Consider the following 14,435-nt stretch of genomic DNA (forward strand, 5'->3'; position numbering starts at 1 on the left):
TATAACTTTTTTATTTACGAAAACGGCCTGAAACATTACCTTATAAGTTTCCAAGAGTTTCTGAGAGTTCCCGGTTTCTAAAACGTTACCGAAACGGGACACGCAACTTCGTCGAAGTTTCCGTGCTTCAGAGTATATAAATCTAGATAATATGCATATACAATTTTATTGTATATATTCCGTACATAACACAAATTATATACGAATTGTATACGTTTTTTTTAATTGATCAAGCATGATTGATTCTACAAAATCAATGCAATCTATTGTCTAACAATTTCATCTACCAGCTAAGATGTTAAGATCGTCTTCTTTCTTGCAAATAAAAATCATAAAATTAACAACCTAAATCAGAAAAAAGTTAACTAACCACTGCATTAAAAAGTCCCACCAGAAGACAGACAAAACGCACCGTTTTACATCATTATTTAACCCAAATTAAAATTAAAAAAAATCTAAATTCACTCACTCCAGTACTTCTCATCAGTATCCTTACCATGCTCCTCCTCATCATCAGACCCTTGAACCAAACTCATCTTAAACTTCTTAACATCATCAACGGCAGCACTTCTAAACAGCCCAACATCAACGGTCCCAGTCACCATCTGATAACCTCTTGATTTCAAATTAGTGGGCCCATCATACGGCATAGAAAACCCGGCCAAGTAGGCCCCATTTTTATTTTTCGGGTCGGATCCTAACACACCTTTCTCAGCAACTCTCATCATTTCTTTAACTTTCTTATGCCCCGGGTCCCATAAGTACCCCATGCTAGCACTTAAATCCAACGGTCCCATTTGTATACAATCAACCCCATCAACGGCTGCGATTTCGTCGGCCTTTTTAGCACCGTCTTCGCTCTCTACTTGACACATAATTAACAACTCATCTTCGTAATTACTTAAATACCCCTCGTCGATTCCGTAACTCGATGCTCGTACTACTGTGTGGGCGGATCCACGTATGCCTTTCGGCGGAAAACGGCAATACGACACCGCTTTTTTCGCCATTTTTGAACTTTCGATCATCGGGAACATTATTCCGTCTGGACCGAGATCTAGCGCCTTTTTCGCCCAGGTAGGGCAGGTTTCCGGTAATCGGATGATCGCCGGCGTTTGAGTGGCGGCGAGTGCTCGGAGACAGTTGAGTGCTTCGGTTATTCCTCCGGGACCGTGCTCCATGTCGACGACGGCGAAGTCGTATCCGGCGAGGCCGGAGATTTCGGCGAGAGTGGGAGAGAAGCTAAGGAGGAAGATTCCGTAGAGAACTTCGCCATTTCGGAGGCGAGATTTGAGAGAGGAGGTTGTGGTTGTGAAGGTGGAGATCGCGGTGTTGGAAGAGTCGGTGGGAGATAGATCGGCGGAGGAAGTGGAGGATTTGAGAGGAGATAGGGTTTTGAATGTGCTGGTGTTGGTTAGGGTTTTAAAAGAAAGGGATTGTTTAGGATATGAGAATTGGAGTTTTTTATGGTTTCGAAAATGGGAGGAGATGGAACGGAATCCGGCTGCGGCCGCAGGAGTGTGCGAGGTGGCGGCGGTGAAAGTGCGCATGGCGGCGGTGGTGGGGATACTGAATGTATTAAAAAGCATGGATTTATGCTCCTTTGAAAAGGATCGTGGCTGTTTTTCTTTTCAATTTGTCGAAGGTAAAAAAAGCCCTTGAATTTTTTCAGAAAGTATAAGAGAACCCTTTAATTTATTTTTGATACAAATCGACCCTCAAACTTTTATAATTGAATAAAAATTCCTTCCATCCAAAATCAGTTAACTGATAACATGGCACATAGAGAAAAAAAAATTAAAAACAGCTTTAATGTTTAAAATACTTACAAATGTATATTTATAAATTTTTTAAACCATTTTCACCCTCTTTTTTATTTAAATATCGAAAATTAAATAACCAATTAAAATTAAATTAAAACAATTGAAACCCGATTAAATCATTCGAAACATAATTAAACACTTCAAAATCCAATTTAACCAATTAAAATCTAATTAAACACATCAAAATCTAATTGAAATTTAATTAATTTTTTTTAAAAAAATTAAAACTGCACCCGGAGAGAAATCTCCGGTCGCCGGCCGGAGAAATCTCCTCAGACAAAGAATAGATCAGCTGGTCTATTCTTCATGAACAGATTGTTTGAGGATATTTCTCAGGCCGACGACCAGAGAATTCTCCTCCGGATGAGGTTTCAGAAAAATTAAAATTAATATTCAATTGGGTTTCGATGTGTTTCGATATGTTTAATTAAGTTTCAGTTGATTTAATCGGGTTTCGAAGTGTTTATAAGTTTCAATTCATTTAATTGTGTTTTAATTTATTTTAATAAATATTTTAATTTTAAATATTATTTAATTATTAATATTTAAATGAAAAAGAGGGTGAAATTGATTAAAAAAATTATAATATAAAGTTGGTAAGTTTTTTAAACATTAAGAATGTTTTTGAATTTTTTTCCTTATGTGTCATGTCACCCGTGAACAGAGATTTTGGACGGAAGGGCTTTTTTGTTCACAAAAAAAATTAGAGGGTTAATTTATACGGAAAAAAGAAGAAGTTAAAGGGTTGTTTTGTACTGTTTAAGAAACTATGAGGATTTTTTTGTACTTTCGGCCTTTCAATTTTTTACTTGTAGATACAGTTTTGACTTTTTTTACTGCGGTTTAAGTTAAAGTAATCTTACCGTTTTGAAAAATAACAACTGGATTTTTGAAATAACTGAAAAGGTGAATCAGATTCTGAAGGGATCAAGGGTGTGTAAACCGGCTGAGTGATGCTCGAATTATATGTGTTTTGGGAGCTCTAATTGGCTTAGACTTTTAAGTTTGAGCTTAACGCCATTCGAACTGTTCAATCTCGGTTTCAATCTCAACTCGAGTTCGAACTGTAGTTTATATGTTTACGAGGCTTATTTAACCTTGCGAGTCCCTCGAACCTCTTTACTCCATAATCAAGTTCGGCTCAAATGAAATTCGAGTGGCTTGAGTTCAAGCTCGGATCTTTCGAGTCCATCTCAATTTTATTTTTAAGTTGCTGTCGAGTAATTGGCAAGTAGTCGACTTGTTTAATTCCTCGTATGCATTGGGTTTATTTTATATATATGTACAATGAAAAAGCTAAACAATGGCTAAAATCAGAAACCAATCACAGATAGATTACCATAGTTATGATGGTAATGGACGAGCAAATTCTGTATGACAGTATGTGCTTGAAGAAAGAGAGTTTGAGAGTTTCGATCAAGAATTTAAGAATGTAATTCAGAAATTCCATTTCCATCAATTAGGCGAGAATGATGCGTTTATCTAATTCAAGAATCATTTTTATAATTTAGAAATTCCATTTCCATCAAACAGACGAGAATGATGAGTTTATCTAATTCAAGAATCATTTTGGAGAAAATTAAGCGTAAACATGATTCTAAATATCTGAAGAATCTGATGATAAAAAAGCATCAACGGGAAGCAAATAGAATGGGGAAAAGGCGACGGATTTGAACATTGCAGCACTAAAGAAGTGGGGTTCGCAACCTGATGTGGTCGAGATCTGGGATGCAACAGCTTCTGATCCTAAATTGTTGATTATCTGAAAGCAAACAGAAATATTGTCTGTTCCTAGACATCGGTTCGTAAGCACGGTACTGTGAAGCAGCCATTTGAGCTTCGTGATTTTATTACGGCGGCAGAAATTCAAGAAACCAAACAAGCGTAGAGTGACGAATAAGATAGCAGTAAGTTAAGAAGAAGCAATGCAATCTGCGAATGCATTCTAAGATGGCTGCAAACATGGGGATTAATTACGAGATTCCATACGAATTGTTTTCTCGACATCAAACTAAGCCAAAACTTACACAGTATGGTGATGTTTACTATGAAGGAAAGGAATATGAGATTAAATTTGACAAGGAGAAGCCTACATCTGATATCTGAAACCTTGAAAGTAGCTCTTGGCATGCAAGATGTGTCCCCTCTACCTTCAGAAGATGCAAGAAGACCGCCTGAATGCTCAGAATCCTTTCGAAGCTAAGACTCTGTCGATGAACCTCCTTTCTGTGAATTTGGAATTCTCCATGAAGATGCAAACAAAGAAGTTGAAGAAATCAAAGAAACTGGCAAAGAATGTGTAATGATGATGGTGATGATAGTTTGTTAGCAATTATGCCGATGAATCCCTTGAATACGAAAGCAGCAAAACCAAAACGGTGACGAGCCTTGCGGTGGTAGTTCTTCCAGAGAAAAAGGAGAGCACCTCTTCAAGGGATATGATGGGATCATCACATACTTGCATAGTAAATGCTCAGTGTGCAATCAGGTGGAGTAGATGTCGGTTTTAACCCTTCGAATTGGAAGATGTGGACGGTAATATTTAATCCAAGTATGAGAAAGCAAGGGAAAAACAAAGATTAAGCAATCAAGGTGAAAAGTTCAGTACATAGTTGCAGAGAACTAGAAGAAAAGGAAACACAGAATGCAAGGAACATCAATGTCAGGAATTCATTAGCAATGCAAATTTTCACTTCTTTTCTTTTTTCTATTTTGTTGTCTAATGAGATTACTCTTTTATTTGTGTTGTTTTACAGTAACAGTATTTTTCTTTTTTCTCAGTACCAGTATCAATCTCATATACATTTTCTTTTCATGCAATTCAGGATGATCAGCTACAATCTCTCTGCTCCACATCAAAAGCAACACTAGGAAAGCATCCAACCATGAAGGTATAAATATTCAAGACGATTTCACAGAAATAGAGTCTAGGCACGGAATTTCTCTATTTCAAACGCATAATATCAGGTATAAAGTGGTTAAGAATACTGATATAATGCGTTTGAAATAGAGAAATTCCGTGCCTAGACTCTTTATATGAACGAAATTTCGGTCTTACCTAAATTTTGCTGGTAAATTGTATCATATAAGGCTTAAGAAAACTTCAAATGGTAGGATCTCTGTTCTTGCAATATTAATCTGGAAGTCTCAAGGAAAGAGGTCGTCCTAACAAAAAATTTACTAACCAGTAATCTTTAATGATGTATTCTATTTCTCCAAGTATTTAAACTGTTTAATCACAGGTTTCCTACAGCAAAGTAGCTTACACTGAAAAGCTTAGGCCAAGGGAAACATCGCATAAGTTGATTAAGAATGCAACAAATACCTCTGACCATGACCGCTTCTATGCTAATCGAAAACTTTTTAACTCTGAGCAGATGTTGTTCTTCTCTCTATAATACTGACGAAAATCTTTCACCTGTCTTCATAACATCCTACTGAGAGACTTAATAAGTGCTTTCAAGTTCCGTCTCGTGGTCTCATCACCCGTGAATCCCAGAATATCAGAGCTAATATTCTAATTTGGTAGAAGAAGAAGAAGAAAAGAAAATGTAAGCAATAACTAAATAGCAAAACATTTACAAGTATAACGCGGGTAAAAGCTTTAAGAAAATTTGGTTCAGAATATCACCTCAATGTTTTTCAAAGTAAATATTAGACTGTAAATGGACTTTTGAATCAACTCGGTGTTCTCTGGAGTCATTATAGATGTATGCGCCTTTCTGCAAAAGAAAAATGAAGCATTGTGATTGCTAAAACAATGACTCAGAGAATCGCCACCTTCAAAAAATTCTACATAAAGTTCTAAATTGCCAACACAGCATTGATAAGCCAACGCCTTTAAATTTCTAAAGTTTCCCTACATAAATAATAAATATTTTTGACGCATATTGTTTTACAGTTGCAACGGGCTTTTTGTAGTGACATTTACCTAGGCGAAGGATCAATCCAGTACAAAGAAAAATAATTCATGCAGCAGATGACAGGATATCTCACGCTGCAGGTGTAAAAAAGCCTCAACTTAACTTAAATAGATAGTTTCTTTAATAGACGAGTTCAATTTTTTTTATATCACTTTAATATCAAATGGTAAAGAATAATAAGAAATTCAAATGCTGCACAGAGTATCCTCCAATTAAAGTTCACACATATTCCCATATGGTTTCTAAAAGCCCCATAGCAATCCAATCTTCATTGTTGTTCAAGTCACAAAGTTCCATACATAATTGTATTTGCATCTTTCATAGTTAGGCTAAATATGTTAACAAAAAAATTAGGGTGGCAATTTTTACCCTCCACTGCTTAATTTTCGCATTCTACTATTTGAGCAGTTGACCACATTACCCTTATCCATCATTAGCAATATTTTTGCTATTACCAAACCCGACAACACACTGATACAGCCTTTTTCTTTTACAAACACTTATACATCTTTTTCTGTTTTTATATATTCCCAACTAACATTGTAAAATAAATAACTTTATAAATTAAATTTCATATTTTTATATATTTTCAATATATAATTAAGAAAATAAACATACACACAATACACAATACACAAATGTATTCAAGTGATTGATTTTAAAAAAAAAAATTGCCAAAAACATATATGATGCCATGGGAATTCATACAAAATAATTATTAACAAACACCATATTTAGCAACATATAGATTATTAGCCTTCTAATTTTAATTATATTTTTCGTAATGTTTAGCATTTGAAATATTTCTTATTTTTCCGTTACTTATATAAATAATTTAGTCTATTTTTTTATCTGAAACACCATAATTCATATTACCATTGCCGTCTCATCAAATATTGATTTTTCTCAAATATAAAATATACGACCTACGATTTGAGACAGATAAAATAAACTTATCAATATGTTATGGATAGAGTACTAATCATTTTTCACATTGCTTTTATTTTTATTATACTTAATAGATTTAGTAATCAGTATATATAAAGTGAATTTAAATTATGATATTTTGAATATTCTATAATTTTTTAAAAATTATATTAAGTATAGACTGCTGAATTTTGTATGATAAAAAGTTTCAACACTTAAAAAAACTCTTAAATAAAATAAAGCTAAATTATGAAGTACTAAATATAATTTTCAATTTTTAAGAAAATAGCAAAAAAAAAAAAATGAGCCTCTAGAAGATATAAATTTGAAGAATTTATTTTATTTGAGAGGTCAAACAAAACAAAAAATAGAGATACTGCAGTAAGGATGTATGTTAGTCTATTAATAAAAATTTGGAGTGCAATTGTAAAGTGTTGGAGTGCAAAAATTGATTCCCAAAAATTAATTTCAGTTCAATGTCAAAAATGTTTGCAAAAGACTTGGCATGTTTTCCTGGTAAGTAAATGTACTGGCAAGTCTTACAATGATAATCAGTAATTGAGTAATGCGATTGGCAAGCAAAATTCAAACCCAACTTTATTTGTGGTTTTCTAACGATGCTAGGACAAAGAGATGCTTTTATGCCATTGTCTGCACTCTGCAGAACATAAAGCTTCAGGCCAGTTTAAACATGAGACTCAAAAGTTGGATAACAAAAGAAAATTAAACTGGCTGTTTATGTAACTAAAATCTACTGGCAATCCTGAAAATAGCAAACTGGTGGGCAGTGTGAAACTAAAGTGAAATTTGTTTGTAGTGACAGATCTTTTATGCCAACAGAACATAAGGCTTCATGCCAGTATAAACTTGAGGCATACAAGTCAGACAACATCAAATATTAAGTCAACTGGGTGTTGCATAACTTGCATTATATATCCTGCATACAAACTGGTTAATTGCCTATCGGACCATTAAGCATCTAGCAACAATTTATGTTTAAAGTGCAATGCTTAGCCCAGTGGTTAGCGGTGCCTCACAGTCACAATGCCCTCCTTTTGCCAGCTTAAGATTTTAACATATCAGTGCAAACCTAAGCCCATCGCATTTTGAGTCTATCAGGTAAAGCCCCAGTCTCTGATAAATTTCTTATGATCCTAAAGATGATGCGTGTTGCAGCTTTTAGTTTTGGTATAATCAGATGGGTAATGACATAACTAATGAAGGTCAGGTAATTAACCTTAAATCTTCTGAGGCTTGTGTTAGGCTTCTGGTCAGACTCTGAACTTCTTTAAGGAGACCACTGTCACGAACCTCGGCAAGCAAGGGTTGAATATCTTCAGCCATATCCTGCATCTGAGATATCACTACATCAAACCAAACTTTGCATGAGTAAATTATATATTAAAAGAATAACTGAATAAACTTAATTAAAAAGGCTCGGAAAATGTACACATTACATCCTTGTATATTCAGGAGCACTAAGTCCTCCAAACATGCAATAAGTAAATGACTTTTTTTAACAGCTTCCGTTTTTCTTTCTTCAACTTTTTTTAAAATAAATCTACAGCATATGCAAGTCACATCACCATGATATTAATGCCACATCGTTCAGATTTTCATTTGCATAATTCATTTATATATTGAGCATTGATCCAGGACCACTTTGCGCCTTAATGCACCTATGCATGTCAGTACTGTTACTGAAGAGGCAAAGCAATGTGTACAGCTTATAAACATACAATCTATCTTTCTTAAGTTTTGAATTCAGTTTACCAATGGGAAAAGGTTGACATTTTTCTTTAGCTATGCACTTGATCAATCAAAAGACAAAGCTACCATCAACTGGCAATTAAGTTTCTGAAGATCCAAATAGAAATACAATTACTCATGCTTTAGCAAACATACTGCTTCCAATCCTAACTCGTCATATAGAAGTAATATAAAGTAACAGTTCAATCAATTGCTTGAACTTTTACCTATCACTATTCCACAAATTATTTAAAATGCATTGGTTCTTAACAGCATATTTTGGTCAAAAGTGAAAGTTCTCTAAGATAACGGGTGATCATTAATTTGTTCCGTGATGAAGCCTTTGTTTTAGCAATGACCAAAAGTGAGAAAATGTCGCTCAATGCAATATGGTCATGATGAGGTATTAAATTTTAAACATGAGAACCAAAGAAAAGAAGGATAAATCGCACCTTTATAAGGAGTGGCTTTGCCTCTTCAATAACAGCAGCGACACGCTCGGCCAATTGATAGCTTCTAGAGACACCAATTTCCTCCATTTCACGTCCAAGACGGGTGAATATCCCAACCAATGCATCTACACTTACCCCTTGCTGTCCCTTTATCTTTTGCCTATCACATACAATAAGACCCTCTTTAACACATTCAGCACCAAGGGGTCCAACAGAAGGTGATGGAATTGGATCTCTAGGTGTGATATCAATCAATGTTTCCATAAGTAGACCTGATTGGTTCACCTCAATCAGTGAATTTCTAGGAATGATTATTTTATCATCTTCAATCTATAAAACCACAAAGAAGCAAATAGAAGAGAGTAAGAACCATAAAAACCAATAAATATAACAGCAGCACAGAACATACACAGAAGTATTTGACTAACACACCTCAACAACTGCTTCAATACTTCTCAAAGACGGATTAACTTTGATGACATTACCGACAGTAACCCCTCTAATCCTAACCGGGGTTCCAGTACAAATTCCACAAGCTTGAGAAAAATCGAGGACAGCAGTGTACTTCCTGAACTTAGAACGCAACTGAAACCCTCTCAACCAAGCCAAACTAAGTGCAAGAAGCACCGCACCAGACACAAGAAACAATCCCACCCCACCTTCCCATACGCTCCGCCGGCCAAACCCAAAATCACTTAACGGCTTCAATGTTTGCCTCCATAAATTTTTTGGAACCTCCGAAACAGCTGCGAGAGGATTTTTCTTCTCATTAGAGGAAGATGCCGGGTTTTGTTCTGCATCAGCTGACATAGCTCTTATCCTCATTAATTTCTTTTCCGGTCTTGATGGAAGACAAGGCAAGAAATTCAAAGTCGAAGAGTTACGGATTTTAACAACTGATGATGCAGATAACACAGAAGAGCACGCCAATGAATTCCCAGCCATTTTTTCTTACACCACCAGACAACTAAACTAGAGTAACACTGTTGTCTCAAACTTTATTCAAAATTCAAGATGAACTATACTCTTCATGTTTAACCAATCATACCCCATGTAAAACCCTGAAAATGAAATCAAAAAAACCAAATTTACAAACCCATTCAGTTGAATTGCCTATATGGAAATTGAAATAGCATTCTTGAAATTGCAATTTTTATAAATATAGGATAAACTAAGAAAACACAAATAAGATTGAATTTGAAGTCTAAGCTGAAATTAGGGTTTTACCTCATTGATGCCGACCAGCAATAATTGTAAGAGAGAGAGATGGTAGTGGGGAGGAAGAAGTATTTGGAGGCCGTATAGCAAGTGAGTCACTAACCCCGCACCAAACTCAACTCCCCGTAGGAGACAAAATAATGTACAACTATATAGATAAATCGACTTTATTGTATTAGTTTATATTTTTTCTGTTTTATTACTAAATAAATATAATATCTTTTATAGATTACAATTTTAATATCTTTTTTCTTTAGGGGCACTTTAGTATTCTCTCAAATGCTAAAATACGCCTTTTAGCATGGCTAAGAAAAAGAGCAGAAAAACGGTTACTAAACAAGTTTCTCAGGAAGATGAAGATGAATCTAGGGTTTTACACGAAGCTGGACCAGAGATTGTTGAAGATAGAGATCAAGCTCTCGATAGTGAAACAATCACTGTTGAGGTTCCCATTCAAAATGAAGTAACGATGGATGCGAACGAGATGTTTGATGAAATGCCTAAGAAATGGACAAGTCTCTTCGAGTCAAATCGAGCAAAGAATTCTGGATGTGAACTTAGGTACGTGCCTCCTTCAGTGATTGATGGGAACAAAGTGGTTAATTTCCATTCAGAGGAGATTAATGGTGAAATTAGCAGATGGAGTAATACGATTGTGGGAACAGTTGTGGGATTGAACCCTAATTTTTTCAAGATCAGAAGCTTTGCGAATAACAGATGGAACAAAAATGGATTGCTTTCAGTTCAGCAATTGAATGAGAAGTTTTTTCTGTTTAACTTTCAATCAGAGGAAGGCAAACATGCTGCTTTAAATGATAATCCATTGACTTTAGATAGAAGACCTATGCTACTTCAGCCATGGAAGCCTAGAATGGTGCTTGATGAAACCACTTTTCAGAAACTTCCAATCTGGATTCAGTTGACAAACCTCCCATTTGAATTCTGGTCTCCAGGTATGTTAAGCAAAATTGTTAGTGCCATTGGTAGACCTATGTACACAGATAAATGTACTTTGGACAGATCCAAACTCAGTTTTACTAGAGTCCTAGTAGAAGTGGAGATTAATCAATATCTGCCTAAGAATGTGAAACTAATTGATGAACTAGGTATGGAATTTGATCAACCAGTTCTGTATGAGTGGATACCTTCTTTCTATGATCAGTGCAAGAGGTTTGGTCATAGTACTGTCCAGTGCAAATTGCAACCAAAGGAAAACAAAACTTGGATTCCTAAAGATAAAGAGGGGCAATGTCAGGTGAATAAGGAGATCGGAGAGGCATCAGTTCCAGTGTTAGAACCTGCAACCAAAGTCATGACAAAGGAGATTGTTGAGACTTCTACTAGAGGTTCAGTTACTAATGAAATAGTGACTAATACTTTACAGTTTGGTAATGTAGTTGAGACCTGGACTGAGGTTATTGCTAAGAAGTCTACTAGTAACAGTGGACTGAGAAAGTTCAACTTGAGGAGTAAGGAAGTTATAGGAGATGGAAGGCAGGTTTTGAAGGAAGGTGAACCCCCTGACAGGGGATGATTGGCACTTGGAACATAAGGGGTCTAAATGACCCAATTAAACAATCAGAGGTTAAATATCTGATTGTAAATAAGAGGTTGTGTGCTTTGGGGATATTAGAAACTAGAGTAAGACCTGCTAATTTTGACAAGATTTGGAGGAGTTGCAGTCTTCAAAACTGGAAGGTAATAAATAATAATTGCCAGTCTGAGTTAGGTAGAATTTGGATTGTCTATAATCCTGCTACCATTCAGATCAACATCATGTCCCAATCTGCTCAATGCATTCATTGCAAAGTTCAGTGGGAGAACCATGATTTCTTTTGGTCTGTGGTTTATGGCTCAAATGATGAAAATACAAGGAAACTTCTTTGGAATGAGTTGTTGGATTTTAGCAATCATAACAAAGGTGCTTGGTTAGTCATGGGGGATTTCAATGCTATTACTAATGGCACAGAGAAGATAGGAGGAACAAATAATTTTGAGCACAGTGGTGAGGAGTTCTCTAATTGTATAAATGATTGCAATTTAAATGAACTAAAGAAATTTGGCTGTGATTTCACTTGGACCAATAACCAAGCAGGAGATGCTAGAATTTGGAGGAAGATAGACAGGGCTTTGGTTAACTCAGATTGGATGGACTTATATGGAGACTCTGATTATAGGGCTTTAAATGCTGGAGTGTCTGATCATTCTCCTTTGATAGCCTCTGTCTGCAAAACTGTTAATGAAGGAGCCAAGCCATTCAAATTTTTCAATATGTGGATGGATAATAGTGAATTTGCAGGTATATTGAAAGAAGTGTGGGAAGTTGATGTTAATGGTTGTGCCATGTTCAATCTTCTGCAGAAACTGAGAAGACTGAAAGCTAAGCTTAAGGAGATGAATTTGAACAATTATTCTGATATATCCCTCAGAGTTCAAGGCAGCAGGAAATATCTTGAGGAAGTGCAGTACAATCTCCAAAAAGATCCCCTTAATGAGGACTTGCTTTTAGAAGAAAGAGTTGTTTCTTTACATTATAAGAAATGTCTGATTGCTGAGGAGAAATTTTTAAAGCAAAAGTCCAGAATATCTTGGTTGAAGCTTGGAGATAGCAACAATAATTTTTTTTCATAATTCTGTCAAAGCCAGAAGATGCAGAAACAGGATTACAAAGCTTACTGATGCTAATGGGAATGAGTTGACATCCCAAATTGAGATCAGTAATGCCATGGTTGATTATTATGAGAGTTTGTTGGGGAAATCTCAGGCTAGAAGACATGTTGATCCTATGGTTATGGATAGAGGTCCAAAGCTTAGTGAGAGTGATGCTAGCTGCCTTATAGCTGCAGTCACTAAAGAAGAAGTTAAAGCTGCTATGTACTCTATCAATGGAGAGAAGGCCCCTGGGCCAGATGGATATTCTAGTTCTTTCTTTCAAAAGAATTGGAGCATAGTAGGAGGTGATGTCATAAAAGCCATTCAGGAGTTTTTCTCATCTGGGAAGCTTCTAGGCCAGGTTAATGCTACCTCTCTCTCTATCATCCCTAAAGTTGCTTCTCCTTCTAGTCTGAATGACTTCAGACCAATAGCTTGCTGTAATGTGTTATTGAAATGCATTACCAAAGTGATATCTCATAGGTTGAATAAGTGTGTTAGCTCTCTGATAAACCATAGTCAGTGTGCATTCATTCCAGGGAGGAGGATAATTGACAATGTATTGCTAGCTCATGAATTGGTGCATGAATATCATTCTGATAGAGGCTTAGCTAGTTGTGCTATGAAGGTGGATCTTAGGAAAGCATATGACACAATCAATTGGGATTTTTTAGAGGAGATGTTGTTAGGCCTTCACTTTCCTAAAAGATTTATAGATTGGATAATGATGTGTGTGAGAACTCCTAAGTATTCAGTGTCTATTAATGGTTCATTATATGGCTATTTCAAAGGAGGAAGAGGGCTGAGGCAGGGAGATCCCCTCTCTCCTACCCTCTTTGTAATAATTATGGAATACATGTCTAGATACCTAGCAGGAGTTGGGGACAGAACAGATTTCAAATTTCATAGAGGGTGCAAAGCTTTAAAGCTCAATCATCTTAGCTTTGCTGATGACTTGTTCCTTTTCTGCCATGGAGATGTGAAATCAGCAAATTGTATGAAAGAGGGTCTAAAGCACTTTCAGGAGGTTTCAGGGCTCAGTGTCAATAAGGAGAAAAGCTCTATTTTCTTCTGCAATGTTCCCAATGATCAAAAGAATAGTATCCTGGAGTGTGTGGAGTTTGGGGAAGGTTCTCTCCCAGTCAAGTACCTGGGGATGCCTCTGATCTCTAGAAGATTGACTAAGGAAGACTGTCAAGTAGTAATTAGCAAAATTACTGGGCGCATTACCTCTTGGAATATGAAATTTCTTTCATATGCAGGCAGACTCCAACTAATCAATTCAGTTCTTATGAGTTTGCACTCCTATTGGAGTCAGATTTTCATTCTGCCCAAAGCCATCACCAAAGAGATAGAGAGAATTTATAGATCTTTCCTATGGAAAGGTGATGCTAATGGCAGGAAGTATGGAGGGATTTCCTGGGATATTGTCTGTCAGAGTAAAAAGAATGGTGGTTTAGGGATTAAGAAGGTAGAACTGTGGAATAATGCAGCAGTTTTAAAGCAAGTTTGGATCATGCTCACTGAGAAGAGCTCCCTTTGGCCTCATTGGATAATCCAGAACAAGCTTAGAAAGCTCAGCTACTGGGGAATCACAAAACCTTACTCAGCTTCTTGGAGTTGGAGAAATATAGTTAAGATGAGGGAGTTAGCTAAGAATGTGTTTGAATGCAAATTAGGCAATGGCAGGG

General features: G+C 36.0%; 2 protein-coding genes across 3 annotated transcripts; both read right to left on the minus strand.

Moving 5' to 3' along the window:
- Positions 1-350: 350 nt before the first annotated feature.
- Positions 351-1,619, minus strand: LOC126678503 (uncharacterized). Its single transcript, XM_050373402.1, has one exon. It carries the CDS (start codon positions 1,587-1,589, stop codon positions 462-464), a length of 1,128 nt encoding a protein of 375 aa, XP_050229359.1. The 5' UTR covers positions 1,590-1,619; the 3' UTR covers positions 351-461.
- A 3,392-nt stretch (positions 1,620-5,011) lies between these two features.
- On the minus strand, positions 5,012-10,217 carry LOC126678489 (protein TRIGALACTOSYLDIACYLGLYCEROL 2, chloroplastic). Of its 2 annotated transcripts, none has more exons than XM_050373393.2 (6): positions 10,102-10,217; positions 9,307-9,935; positions 8,875-9,204; positions 7,911-8,020; positions 5,455-5,545; positions 5,012-5,340 (listed from the first exon to the last, which is right to left on the minus strand). In XM_050373393.2, the coding sequence occupies exons 2-6, from the start codon at positions 9,817-9,819 to the stop codon at positions 5,248-5,250; spliced, it is 1,137 nt and encodes a 378-aa protein (XP_050229350.1). In that variant the 5' UTR covers positions 9,820-9,935; positions 10,102-10,217; the 3' UTR covers positions 5,012-5,247. The 2 variants fall into 2 exon arrangements, with proteins under 2 accessions (XP_050229350.1, XP_050229343.1); XM_050373386.2 differs by having other exon boundaries at positions 7,911-8,026; positions 10,102-10,213.
- Positions 10,218-14,435: the final 4,218 nt, after the last annotated feature.

Source organism: Mercurialis annua, linkage group LG1-X (assembly GCF_937616625.2).
Source record: "Mercurialis annua linkage group LG1-X, ddMerAnnu1.2, whole genome shotgun sequence".
In the NCBI taxonomy this organism is placed as follows: Eukaryota; Viridiplantae; Streptophyta; class Magnoliopsida; order Malpighiales; family Euphorbiaceae; genus Mercurialis; species Mercurialis annua.

Bases quoted from the DNA above. Each gene is read 5' to 3' on its own strand.
- LOC126678489 (XM_050373386.2), bottom strand. From the start codon at position 9,819: ATGGCTGGGAATTCATTGGCGTGCTCTTCTGTGTTATCTGCATCATCA. The intron at 8,027-8,874 runs GTGCGATTTATC...GTGATATCTCAG, and splicing joins CAAAGCCACTCCTTATAAAG to ATGCAGGATATGGCTGAAGA. The intron at 5,546-7,910 runs GTTAATTACCTG...TTTCTTTTGCAG, and splicing joins CAAGCCTCAGAAGATTTAAG to AAAGGCGCATACATCTATAA.
- LOC126678503 (XM_050373402.1), bottom strand. From the start codon at position 1,589: ATGCTTTTTAATACATTCAGTATCCCCACCACCGCCGCCATGCGCACT.